The following is a 12,697-nucleotide window of genomic DNA, read 5'->3' as shown; positions in this document are numbered from 1 at the left end:
CAGGATATAGCTTGTTTTGCTTTTGTCCCTGCTTCCGGATTTGTATTTTACTTTAAAGTTATTCCCACTAGAAAGTAAGCTGTGTTTGTGTGTGTTTGAGAGAGAGAGTTTGAGAGATTGAGAGAGAGAGAGAGAGAGAGAGAGAGAGAGAGAGAGAGAGAGAGAGAGAGAGAGAGAGAGAGAGAGAGAGAGAGAGAGAGAGAGAGAGAGAGAGAGAGAGAGTGGAGTGAGTGTGTGTGTGTTTGTTTGTATTAGTGTGAGTTTCTGTTTGTGTGTGTGTGTGTGTGTGTGTGTGTGTGTGTGTGTGCGTGCGTGCGTGCGTGCGTGCGTGCGTGCGTGCGTGCGTGCGTGCGTGCGTGCGTGCGTGCGTGCGTGCGTGCGTGTGTGTGTGTGTGTGTGTGAGAGAGAGATAAAAGCAAGTCTTTTAAAAGACATCTTAGAACTGGCAGAGAGTCGTTCTCCATCTGCTCTCCTGCCATCATCCCTGCGGGGTGCAGACCCAATGAGGCAAGGCACTAGCAGCCATGCGATATGTTCACCTATGGGTGGCCATCTTGGTTCTAGTTATTAGCTGGGGGAACTGAATTCAGATTTATGTAAACTAACGTTTAGAACCAACACGGAACCACAATGGCCGCTGGATGAATGAAGCCCACGGCAGCCTGGACAATATGGAGGTGTCTGGTTCAGTTTACAATGGTCTCTCAATAGGCCCCTGGGGAATGTTTGAGCAGAGTGGAACATGCTGACGAGTTTAATTGAATATGAATCTGTGGTCCTGTGTTGCTAATATCATGGGTTTATACGGCCTGGGTTAGGAGGGTCCTCCCTGCGTCAACCCTGCTGAGCTGGATGCACTTGTGGGGATACCGGTAGAGGCCATGGATAAAATAGTAGACATGTATAATTTATCAGAAACCTCAAAACTATGTCTGGAAGTGTAGTTCTCTCCAGGTCATAATAATGCCCATGCCTATAACAGGAATTAATTCAAACAGACACACACATATATGCATATATATTTATATATAGGCCTATATATATATATATATATATATATATATATATATATATATATATATGATCTCCTTCAGCAACATCTGTTGGCTCTAATTATATCTAGAAGCCTTTATGCTGAAGCACATAAAAGTCAACATTAGGTCTTATTCTGAGCACTACCCATGTTGCATCAATAATAAAGCGATTACCCTTAATACATCAGCACGTATAATCCAATGGATACAGTTGATAGGGTGTTGTGGTGTGTTATTAACCTACATTGGTTACTGTACTGGGGGGGTTCTGCAGTGTGCCAGGTTATCATGCCTTGGTCGATCACGCATGATGGAACTGCACTGCCCTTAAGCAAAGCAGCGATGCGTTCCCTTCCCACACTGATGTCACACAGTTTAGTGCTTTATCCATTTTGTGTGCAGAACGGTTCTCTCTCTCTCCCCCCCCCCCCCCCCCCCCCCCACCTTCCCTGCCACACACACAAACACACACGCACACACTTCCTCCTCTTCATCATCTGTGATTTTGTATAGCTAATACTAGAAATAGTAAAACAGGAGAGAATGAGTGAAACGATTTAGCATAGTCCGACATAAGGCGTAATGTTGGCGGTATTGCGTAACGCGGGGGTCGAGGTTAGTGATGCTGACATAATGATTGTAGACACAGCCTGCTTCGCTTGGTCCCAGCAGTACTCAGTACCCAGTAGTACAAAAGAATCAAGCGTCAATATAGAGCAGAGGCAATATCAGATCTAACAAAATGCCACCTCAAAATGCAGCTATTACACATGTATTAAGACAAACTTAAACTCACACACATTTATGCACACAAAGTCATGCATGCACAAATGTATGCACGAATGATTCTATCATTTACGATAATTGGAAATACATACAGTTATCATGTTACCACTACCAATTAACCTAAATGATTATTTTAAGGAATTGTATGTGCTATGATGTGCTTTGAAATGTCATACATAATATTTCCGAAAATACACTGGATAGTACATACAAAAACAGACTTGAGAGCCACACATTTACATATTTGTGTATTTGAATAGATAGCTATATATAGATAGATAGCTATATATATATATATATATATATATATATATATATATATATATATATAGGCCTAGAGAGAGAGAGAGAGAGAGAGAGAGAGAGAGAGAGAGAGAGAGAGAGAGAGAGAGAGAGAGAGAGAGAAAGATACATACATATGTAAATATATTGGTAGGCCTACATAGGTAGACGTAATCCATGGATGATGGATGTATTCGTAATATTGAGATTAGATTGCGCATGCGTACTGCAACCCGGAATTCCAGCCGTCCCCTCAGTCGTTACCATAGGTTACCATCGAAAACAAAATCAGCAGGCTAATGCTAGCTTGCTGGTTGACTTTGTTTGATAAACGGTTTTAATGTGTAATCTTCCAACTGAGTCTATTTTAAATAATCCGAATATATATTTATAGTTTTTCGTTCAGGAAGATAGCGTCACATCGTATATCTTTCGAATCCTATGCGCACAAAATAGCTTCCGTCCTTTAGCTTTCTGGATAAGGCACGCATGTCCGTATTTCCAGAATGACCGACAAGGACTTTATTACTCTGGCTTATTCTAAAAGTCCAAAGGTGTCCAGAAGAACCACCTTCCAGGTACAGTATCTCAAGCCTACTGTAGCGTGGCATTTTTTGTAGTAAATAAATGTAAACAATGCCACTCCGTGTGCTGTGTACATGTGTGTGTTTGTGTGTGTGTATGTGTGTGTGTGCGTGTTGTGTGAGGTAGTATATGTGTGTTTCTGTGTGCGTGAGTATGTGTGCGTGTGTGTGTGTGGGTGTAGGTGTTTCATGTCTCAACTCGTGTGGAGGTGCTTCATTGCTGAACTCGTGTGCTTCTAGGATGAACTGCAGGCTGTGGTCTCCGCCAGGGCCAGCCGAACGAATGCTGACCGATATTCATTTTCGGATGACCTAGATGATGAGGAAAACGGTGAGACACTAACATGGTCGAAAAAAAACCTCATCATAGTACAAATGTGTCTTAAAAGATGCTACAGGCAATTTAATTTATTCATAACCCATCATGGTGTTCTTCTATTTTCAGAAGTTACATAACTGTCTATTCTATTAACCGTTAGACAAATTATGTAGTTCTTCTCCATCATCTAACTTTTACTGCGACTGCATATGAACCCATGAAACAGTAGACATACCCAAATGAATTATTATGCACATGTCACATACCAGCCATAGAACATTTATTATGGCCCCAGATCAGTTTTCTTATCATAGTCCATGGATAAGAGTCCAATAGACATACCACGTGCAACATCTCCCCCTAGAGGTAAAGAGGAATACAATTATTACACTGTAGTTCATGTATTGCTTGTGTAATACATACATGTAAAGATCAATCACTTTTTGCACTTCAGTACTGACCATCCCGCATCATACAATTTTCTCACAGACTTTCTGAAACAGCTCGGGTCGAGGAGAAACCGAGCCAGTGCCTTCAAGACCGGGAGGAGCAAAGCCAAGATCAACGACTTTGACCTTTCAGACGATGAGTCTAAACACGGTGCTGCAAAGAAAAGAGTTTCCTTCCTCAAGACCCAGAGAGGCGGCTCCCCGTTGGAGAGCACGTCCCTCAAGGATGCGCCTGAGAAGCACCGCCCTGACACCATCACCAGGGGTCCGTCCGACCACACCCCGTCTCCTGCCGACAGCGTCGACAGAGGAGACTCGGCCGACAGAAGCGGTGGGGATCACGCGTCCCTTTGGTCGACTTCGCTGTCACGACAGACGTCTGATGTTAACAGTCCGGCACCGAAGTCGCCTTTGACCTCACCGTTCGACGATGGCGGGGACGAGGCAGTGAGTCGCACGTCTCCTCCTGGCGATAGCCAAGAGGAACGCCACTCGGTTGGAGACCAGGAGAGACCAAACTCTAGCTCTCCCGAGCTGAGACCCGGCCAAGTGGATGCAGCCTCAACCGGTCGGTCTGAAAGAGGGTTCATCAACATTAGCTTTTGTTATTTTATGTATCAGGTTTTCTATAAATTTACTGTATTAGCATACGCTTTCATCCAAGCAACAGGGAAATAGCAGGTGGGGATAATTGCATCTCACTCAAGGAGGCCTACAGCTATAGACAGCGGACATTGGGGATCAAACCCAGACCCTTTTGTCCGGGGAGTCAAACAACCTGTTAGCCACTAGACCATCCTGTCCCTCTAAGATCATAGTTGAGTTGGAGAAGTGTTTCTGCAATTTTTCTTTTTGCGATCATTTGTTAAAGTTTTCTGCGTTGTGTAGATGCTGGTGTAGATGGCGTCGCTGGAAGGCCTGCCCCCAGACCCAGACCCAGAGCCAGGCAGAGATCCAACGGTCCGGGCCCCCGGGTTGCAGAGAGCACTTCTGCAGAACCCCAGTCTTCACAGAGCCTCCACTCCATATCTGACGGGTCCCTCACACACCCAACACCTGTCCCCCCCATGGATGGGGTCACTCCCAGAGACCTAAGTCCACCTGTGGGTATAGGGTTTTTGTTGCATTTATAGACAAAATATAATGTGTGTGTAGGAAAGGATTAAAAAATGAGTGTTTGTTTGTATGTACTTTTTTTTTTTTTTTTTGTATGTAGGATTGGGTCCTAACTGCCTGCCTGCCACCCGCTAACCGTGACTTCTTCTTCTTCTTCTGTGGTTTCTCTGACATTACAGGGGTCAGAGGGGGATGGCACGACGTCGTCAAATAGTCAGTCTTTGCCGTTACCCCGAAGTGAGCCGTTAACCTCCCTCACCAGGACCACGATGGACTCTGCCAGTCTAGGTCAATTCATGTGTTTATTGCACTATATTATACAGATTATCTGTCAAATCTATTTATTTATAATGTATTATCTTAACTCTTTGGTTTCTTTGGATAACCATCTCATCAAATTTAGACTGTCTGTATTCGGACGACAGCAAAGAGCCTGAGCGGAATTACTCTACGTCGTTTGAAGAATTTCAAGTAAGGCAGAAAAATAGAACCTATGAATTCCGCACTGTCAAACCAACCTGGGGCTGTATTTAAAATCCAAACGGAGCATCACGTTTCAAAATAAGTATTGAAAGTAATTTTTTTGTTGTCTTCTAGAAAGATTTGGAAGAACAGCTGGACCCGGCCGGACATCGCCATAGCATCGGAAACATATCTGATCCCAGGTAGGCTGGCTGTTTATCCCTAGTCAAACAAACCCAGTGGCCCAAACGACAATGTTGGTGTAATAGGCCTACATATCTTCAAACCTCAAAACCTTGGACTGAATTTGAATTACAATATTTACAAAATCTAAATTGAATAATCCAAAAATTATTTCACTCAAGAATTAGAATTTACTTTGAATTTATTACAAAAAATAAAGAACACCAAACTGATCAGGGATCCAACATGGCTTGCGCTGTATGTGTTTCTGCTCAGGCGGCCACCAAGTTCCCTCATCAGAAGCTCTGGCAGGTCCAAGAGTGCGTGTTCGTCCAGAGTAGAGTCCCGTTACCTGGGGAGCCTGAAGCTACTGGACCACAGTTCTGCTCCGGGTCAGCCCCAGCTGGAGGCAGGAGACTCTCTCAGAGCTGCGGTTTACCAGGTACCCATATCATGTCTTTATGTTTGGATCTGTCAATTGAGTTTTTAATTTTTATCATAAGGTGTACTATATACTTTGGCAGTTGTCAAACTTTATTCCATGTCCAACTATGTTTTCATTTGATTGATCCAATAATAGGAATGGCTCAGAAAGAAACAGGAGACATCGAAAGAACGAGAACAGCAGAAGAAGAGAGAGTATTCCCTTAAAGAAGAAAAACATAAAACGGTGATCATGTTTTACAGTTTGGTTCCGTTGTTCTGGGACCAGAGACTGAGTCGTCACTGTTTATACACACACCTAACGACTGATTCACTTCTTTCGTCACGTTAAACAGGATGAGAGCGACAAGAAGGAAAATGCACTGGCGTCTTTTGAGGCTTGGAAGGAAAAGAAAAGTGAAACACTGAAAGCAAAAGCCAGAGAAAAAGAGGCCATGGCAAGAAAACAACAGAAAGCAGCAGCAGATTCAGAAGAGAAGAAGCAGATGGCTAAAGAGGTAGGGAAGAGTCATTTCATAAAGGTTAATGAATGTCTAATATAGGAATGTTTCCTAATAATGTCACCAATATTCCTATCACAGGTATTTGTGAAATGGAAGAAGGGGCATGACGAGCTGTTGAGAAAGAAGTACAGAATACAAAAAGAAGCTGAAAACAAACTGAAGCAGAAGAAAATGGAAAAGGAGGAAGAGCGTAAGACATGCAGCAAATATTTTTATTCAGATTGGTGAGTTTGTTTAGAAGACTTTATGTATATATATATTAATTTTTCTGGCCGGAAAAGTTTTAATTTATATTCAAACGGCCATATCATTCTCATTGATGCAATTATATTTATGATGTGGTAAATCCTGATAATAACCTGTGTCTGGACTTATTTTGCCCCAGGAGCGAAACGAAGAAGAACGTCATAGGTGAAAAAGTGACCATCGAGCGCAAAAAAAGCAAAAAGAAGGCAGAGGAGGAGAAGAGCGAGAAGGAAGAGAAAGATAAAATGGCTTTGGAGATGTACGAAAAGTGGCTGGTGAGTACATCACCACACACAGAACGTGTTCTGAGCCTAAAACCTTTGACCGTGTTCTGCTCTCTCTCTCTCACACACAACTCTCACCTCTGTCTTCCAGAAGCTCTAAGAGTAGATGTTTGTCATTTCATAGTTGCTTTGTGGAAGCAGTCTGTTTGAGAGTTGACTGGTTCATGTATGTTCTCCAGACCATGAAGGAGCGTGACCTGAGGAGGCAGAAGGAGGAGAGGAGGATCCAGGCTATCCTCCAGGACACCCCCCCGCCGCCCTGGAGCCCCCCCAATAAAACCATACCTCATAGGAAATAACACGCTCATCTCCAATCACTGTTGTTAACACAACACACCTTACAGGAGGAAAAACATACTGTGTTCCCAACCACGTTTGGACTTTTATGCTGAGAATTAGGAGAGCCCTCTTTTAATCAGTCTACTTAGACCGGGTCTGATTTTCTGTGTGTGTGTGTGTGTGTGTGTGTGTGTGTGTGTGTGTGTGTGTGTGTGTGTGTGTGTGTGTGTGTGTGTGTGTGTGTGTGTGTGTGTGTGTGTGTGTGTGTGTGTGTGTGTGTGTGTGTGTGTGTGTGTGTGTGTGTGTGTTACGTATTTTGAATGTTGCTTCTGCTACCACATAATGTGAATGCTTCTATAGAAGATGTATACTGTCACAATTAAGCATTTATGTAATAAAAAAAACACTATTTATTATCTGTTTTGTCCTTGTTCCTCGGAAGTGTGTTGTTCATTTTAAAGAGATGCCCACGTGACTAGGCGGGGCCATTTTCACCCAATAGCTTCAGCCGCAGAGATGACGCGTTGAAGAAGCGTCAGACATGAGCCGCTGTTGAGTAAATCACAAAGAATAGTTTGAATACTGTACTCACTCCCAAGTATATATTCTGACAATGGTAAGTCTGTCTCAAAGATTAATGCATTTGTGTTGATTTGGTCATGTGGTAATCTTGAAATATTCCACTAAAACGCATGACAATGATAGCATTCGTCCAGACAGCTTGGAGCTAGTAACGTTACCTTACAGACAGCTGGTTTACACAACAGTCAAGATCATTGTGATAACTAACTATCTAAAGTTACATTATACGATTTATATGCATATATAATGCTAAGTCATGTTTGTTTTTTCTCGTCCCTGTGTCAAAGGGTACTGGTGTGATGTATTAAGGATAGAAATGCCAAGGTAGAATGACAGCTGTATTCTAATATGATGATTATGTTGATTTATTACAGGTTTATACGGACGCTACTGTACCAGAGAATGGGATAATCTGGCGTGTCAAAGGTCAACTCGAATTGAGATGTTACCCTGAGAGCACAGATGGTAGGTTCATGGCTTTTTTTTTCTTCATCATTTGTTTTAGAAGAGATAACTGTTTGTTGTACAACAATAACTACAGTACGTAGGCCTACATGTTTTATTGATCCATGAGCATTCCGAGTTATACTTCCAAATATCCTACGAGAAGTGACAATTTATTACAGGATTTGTGGACTAAACAGTTTATTTTAGATGCATTTAGTAGATATACTACTCCATATCTGGGAATATAATAAAAGATCTGCGTTGAATTAAGTCGTTTTTGTTTTACAAAAATCATTTAATAAAGAAACCTTGAGTCAGCTTATTTAACTGTGCCCAGCTGTGTCTTGTCTTGGCTAACATGTACCTGTTTGTTTTGTTCATCATCAGCCATTAAAAAGAGCATCTCTCAAACCTTTGAGACCCTTCGTTCCCAAATGAAGTCGGAGTCACTGGTCTTCACGGTGTGTGACAGCTCCGTTGTTATATGGCCAAACAAGGACGTATACTCTCCTCCTGGAGAAGTATCATCAAACACACTCTGTGAGGAGCTGCAACGATGGATAAAGTAAGCTTTTCGGTCATGTGTATTTTACACACACACACACACACATCACATTCCACACATCACAATGTATTTTCCCGTTTTTTTTTAGAGGGGATGACCAAGACACTGGCAAAAAGGCCTCTAAAAAGAAAATGAAGAAGATTGTAACAGAGGTGAGTGCAGTGTTCTTTCTGTGTCATCTTGGTAAAGATTTTGGTGCTACAGGGACGTAAAGGCCTATAACAATATAGATGTTTTCATTATTTGTTTGTTTATTCACTGTGTGTAATTTTTGTGTGTGTGTGTTTGTGTGAACATACATACATGTATTTGTGTTTGCATGCATGTACGTAAACGTGTGTATGCATGCATGTACCTTCATGCGTGTATGCATGTTTGTGCCTGTGTTTGCCTCCTTCCTCCTCCAGAGTGTGATAAACCTCTGCCTGATGAAGGAGGTGTCCCGGCCAGGCCCCCTGCCAGTCCCCATCCTCACCAGGATGCTGCAGAGCGGCCATGCCCTCCACACCACGCTCCCCATGGACTGTGTCATCCGCTCCACCGCCCACCAACCCATCGGAGTGTACGTCTGCGTGTACCTTCATTCATATTTAATGCACACATATGGAATGCCGACTGTACTGAATGCTCAACTTTTGCTTTCCAATATGTTTCTATGTATCTTTGCTGCAGCTGCAACATTAGTGCAATGATCATTTTTACAGCTGGTTTAGACTTTACAATCTGTATAGTGTATTTTTTGGGGTTTTTTTTTTTCTTGCATGCACTTTCTTTACCAACACATCACGACACACATGTGAAAACCTACTTGGCAATAGACTCGGGTGAAGTTTCTGATTTGGCGCTGTTTGTGATTTGATTTCCTGCAGTGCTTGTAATCACCTGTTGGATGCGCTGACGAGTCAGCTGAGGGAGATGGAGAAAGCAGCCCTCCAGAACATGAAGGGAACTACTCTTCTGGTGCCTGAGCCTTACCATTTCCTCCTCCCAGAGCCCAGGGGCCTGGTGACCATAGTATACCCAGCAGGAGTGCCTGACAGTCAGCTGGAGAGCCATCGCAAGGTCCCCTTATCAATACATTCCCATTGAATTATTGACAGCCAATATGCCATTCAGTATTATAATAAGTGAACAAATGTAATTGCCATGGCATGTCGTTTTGTTATTTTGGTATATTAGTTTCTACTGCCCAGTATATTCTGAACGGGTTACTAAAGAGCTCACGTCAACAGGAGCTGCATGGGCGGTTCGACCTGCCAGAGGACAGACCCTACTTCAGGAAACCCAATGCCTTCCGCTTCCCCGACCAAGTGCACAAAGACGGCTACCTTAGGAACCCTCACCAGGTCCTCACACACCCCAGCCTGGACAACGGCAAGGTGAGACTACACATAAAATGTTCACTATGAAATATAGGTACACAGAAGGAATGCCTTATGTATGTTTATAATCATATACAAGCATAATGTATACATCTAAAGGATTTCTGTGCATCATATTTGTAGGTTGTATAATGCTGAATATTCTATAACACAGCCTGTGTTATAGAATATAGTACACACAAGTGTGTACTATATAATTATTATATATTATAGTATATACAATTATTATTACTATTATCAAAGCTAACCATCTGAATTGTATACAATTATTTAAGATGTCCAAGATGGATATCATATAGTATAGTACAGGACTCCTGTATGTATTGTATTGTCCCTGGTCCAGGCGGTCTACAGCCACGACTCCAGGCAGACCTTAGTCTCATAGTTGTTCCTCCTCCTCCAGCTGTACCTGGTCCAGGGGGTCTACAGCTACCACCACTACATGCAAGACCGCATGGAGGACAACGGCTGGGGCTGTGCCTACCGCTCCCTGCAGACCGTCTGCTCCTGGTTCCAGCAGCAGGGCTACGCCGAGCGGCCCGTGCCCTCCCACAGGGAGATCCAACAGGTGCTGCCCAGCTCCTCACATCTATAAAGAGAGAGAGAGACGGGGGATGGGTGGGCGGGTAGGAAGGTGGGCGGATAAATGAATGGATCCAAATGACTCAATTATAATTTAGCCCTAGATGCATTGATCTAAGGTGACTCACAGGTGAGGCTGGGAAGAATCAAACCCTTAAAGCTCAAATGGAGTTGTCATAAACAATTTGGAGAAAGACAGAGTTTATAAAAATAAAACACCTCAAAGTAGCAAACGGGAATCTGAAAGGATTGTATTGAGAGTGCAGGATAGTTTTGTTTCCAGATACGTCTTCTAAATTCCACATAAAACCTGAAGGTTCTAGGAAAAAAATATTAATATTTGTTAGCCAAGATGATATGATGTGAAATGATGGTGGAACATATGATGAAGTCATGACCGTGGAGGGCCTCTCCCTAAGGCGTTGGTGGACATGGGAGACAAGCAGGCGTCCTTCGTAGGCTCCAGACAGTGGATCGGCTCCATCGAGGTGGCAGCGGTTCTGGACCAGCTGCTGGGCATCACGTCCAAGATCATGTTTGTGAGGTGTGTGCTAGAGGCTCATTATTCTGAGTGTGTGTGGATGAAAGTGTGTGTGTGTGTGTGTATCTTTGTGTGTGCTTGCGTTTGCATGCGTAATATGTCTAATTTTAAACGATATTCACGCAACACCACAAACAATGTGTGTAATCTGTAGTCAGGGGTGTGAGTTGGCGTCGAAAGGCCGAGAGCTGGCCAACCATTTCCTAACTGAAGGGACTCCTGTGATGATCGGTGGGTTGAATATGATATTTACTCATCGCTGTTGATTAGAACTTATTACTTTTGAATATTACTCATTACTATTCATTAGTACTCACTACTATTGATTATTTATCACTACTATTCCCTATATTATTAACATTCATAATGGAGAATCAAGTTCTCCTTCTCTGGCATCAGATGCCCCTGACTCGAAAGTCTCTATGGAAAATGTAATGTATTGTTATCATTATAAATGTTATTATCATTACTAAATCCCTGTTTTAGCTATGGTTTCTGTCATATTGGAAACACGGACCCTTACACCATCCCAATATATATAATGACGTTGACTGGACTTTTAAACGTGCCTTCCAGGAGGGGGCGTCCTGGCCCATACCATCCTGGGCGTTGCCTGGAGCGAGACCACGGGCCAGATCCGTTACCTCATCCTGGACCCACATTACACAGGCGCAGAGGACCTGCAGGTCATCAGCGATAAGGTACCGGAGACTCTTTATCTACACGGTACTGAAGATCCATTCTTTAGATTGACTAGGAACTGAAGAGAGATTCTTTAGGTGGACAAGGAACTGAAGATCCATTCTTTAGATGGACACGATACTGACGATACATTCTTTAGATAGACAATGAACTGAAGAGGGATTCTTTAATAATAATAATAATAATACATTTAATTTAGAGGCGCCTTTCAAAACACCCAAGGACCCAAGGTCCATGTCCATCCATTCTTTAGATGGACATGGTAGTGAATATAGATTCTTTAGATGGAGAAGGAAATGAAGATGGATTCTTTACATGGACATGGTACTGAAGATCCCTGTCAGGTACACCCATTAGTCTTAACCGGGTTTAATAATAGAGCCAGGATGGTAAGTGGTTAGGGTGTCCAATGTCCCCGAAGTCAACCTGTTTGCATCCTTGAGCAAGAGGCCTAACCCCTCATTAATGATATTGTATCAAAATAATTCAAATTCAGTCCCATTGGATAAAAGTTTACACTAAATGTCTTAATAGCAGTTCTAATTATTTTGTCAATGATTTCTCCACAGGGCTGGTGTGGCTGGAAGGGTCCAGACTTCTGGGATCAAACAGCCTACTACAACCTCTGTCTCCCCCAGAGGCCCCGGATCTTCTGATTGGGCTTTGGCATTTGTAATATGTACATACAGAATGAGAATAATAACAAATACACAGCTTGGCACTATAGCTATGATGTTTCCATCAATAGTGTAGTGTTTATAATGATTTTTTATTTTTTTAATCTGTAAAGATTAATGCGAAGATGGCTCATCTGTTTTGAAAATGCTTTGTTAAATGATTCTAAAATGTCCATTAACATGATTCAAAAAGCGAAATTGAGATCAATAAAATATAAAATTGTGTAGTCATCTACTATTATTGCTGG

At 42.6% G+C, this 12,697-nt stretch overlaps 2 protein-coding genes across 2 annotated transcripts; both read left to right on the top strand.

Moving 5' to 3' along the window:
- The first annotated feature begins 2,385 nt into the window (after window positions 1-2,385).
- On the top strand, window positions 2,386-7,214 carry map9 (microtubule-associated protein 9). Its single transcript, XM_056585853.1, has 13 exons — window positions 2,386-2,680; window positions 2,927-3,017; window positions 3,495-4,022; window positions 4,343-4,557; window positions 4,750-4,858; window positions 4,974-5,041; window positions 5,168-5,235; window positions 5,492-5,657; window positions 5,796-5,885; window positions 5,995-6,156; window positions 6,241-6,386; window positions 6,548-6,683; window positions 6,872-7,214. The coding sequence occupies exons 1-13, from the start codon at window positions 2,609-2,611 to the stop codon at window positions 6,989-6,991; spliced, it is 1,971 nt and encodes a 656-aa protein (XP_056441828.1). The 5' UTR covers window positions 2,386-2,608; the 3' UTR covers window positions 6,992-7,214.
- Window positions 7,215-7,478: 264 nt separating this feature from the next.
- ufsp2 (ufm1-specific peptidase 2) lies at window positions 7,479-12,672 on the top strand. Its single transcript, XM_056585875.1, has 12 exons — window positions 7,479-7,587; window positions 7,928-8,018; window positions 8,388-8,565; window positions 8,654-8,717; window positions 8,973-9,127; window positions 9,435-9,627; window positions 9,798-9,944; window positions 10,351-10,515; window positions 10,949-11,073; window positions 11,225-11,301; window positions 11,647-11,771; window positions 12,342-12,672. Exons 1-12 carry the CDS (start codon window positions 7,585-7,587, stop codon window positions 12,426-12,428), a joined length of 1,410 nt encoding a protein of 469 aa, XP_056441850.1. The 5' UTR covers window positions 7,479-7,584; the 3' UTR covers window positions 12,429-12,672.
- Window positions 12,673-12,697: the final 25 nt, after the last annotated feature.

This window comes from Gadus chalcogrammus, chromosome 3 (assembly GCF_026213295.1).
Source record: "Gadus chalcogrammus isolate NIFS_2021 chromosome 3, NIFS_Gcha_1.0, whole genome shotgun sequence".
Classification (NCBI taxonomy): domain Eukaryota; kingdom Metazoa; phylum Chordata; class Actinopteri; order Gadiformes; family Gadidae; genus Gadus; species Gadus chalcogrammus.
Note: the sequence above shows the minus strand (reverse complement) of the source record. Positions and strands in the feature narration are given on the sequence as shown.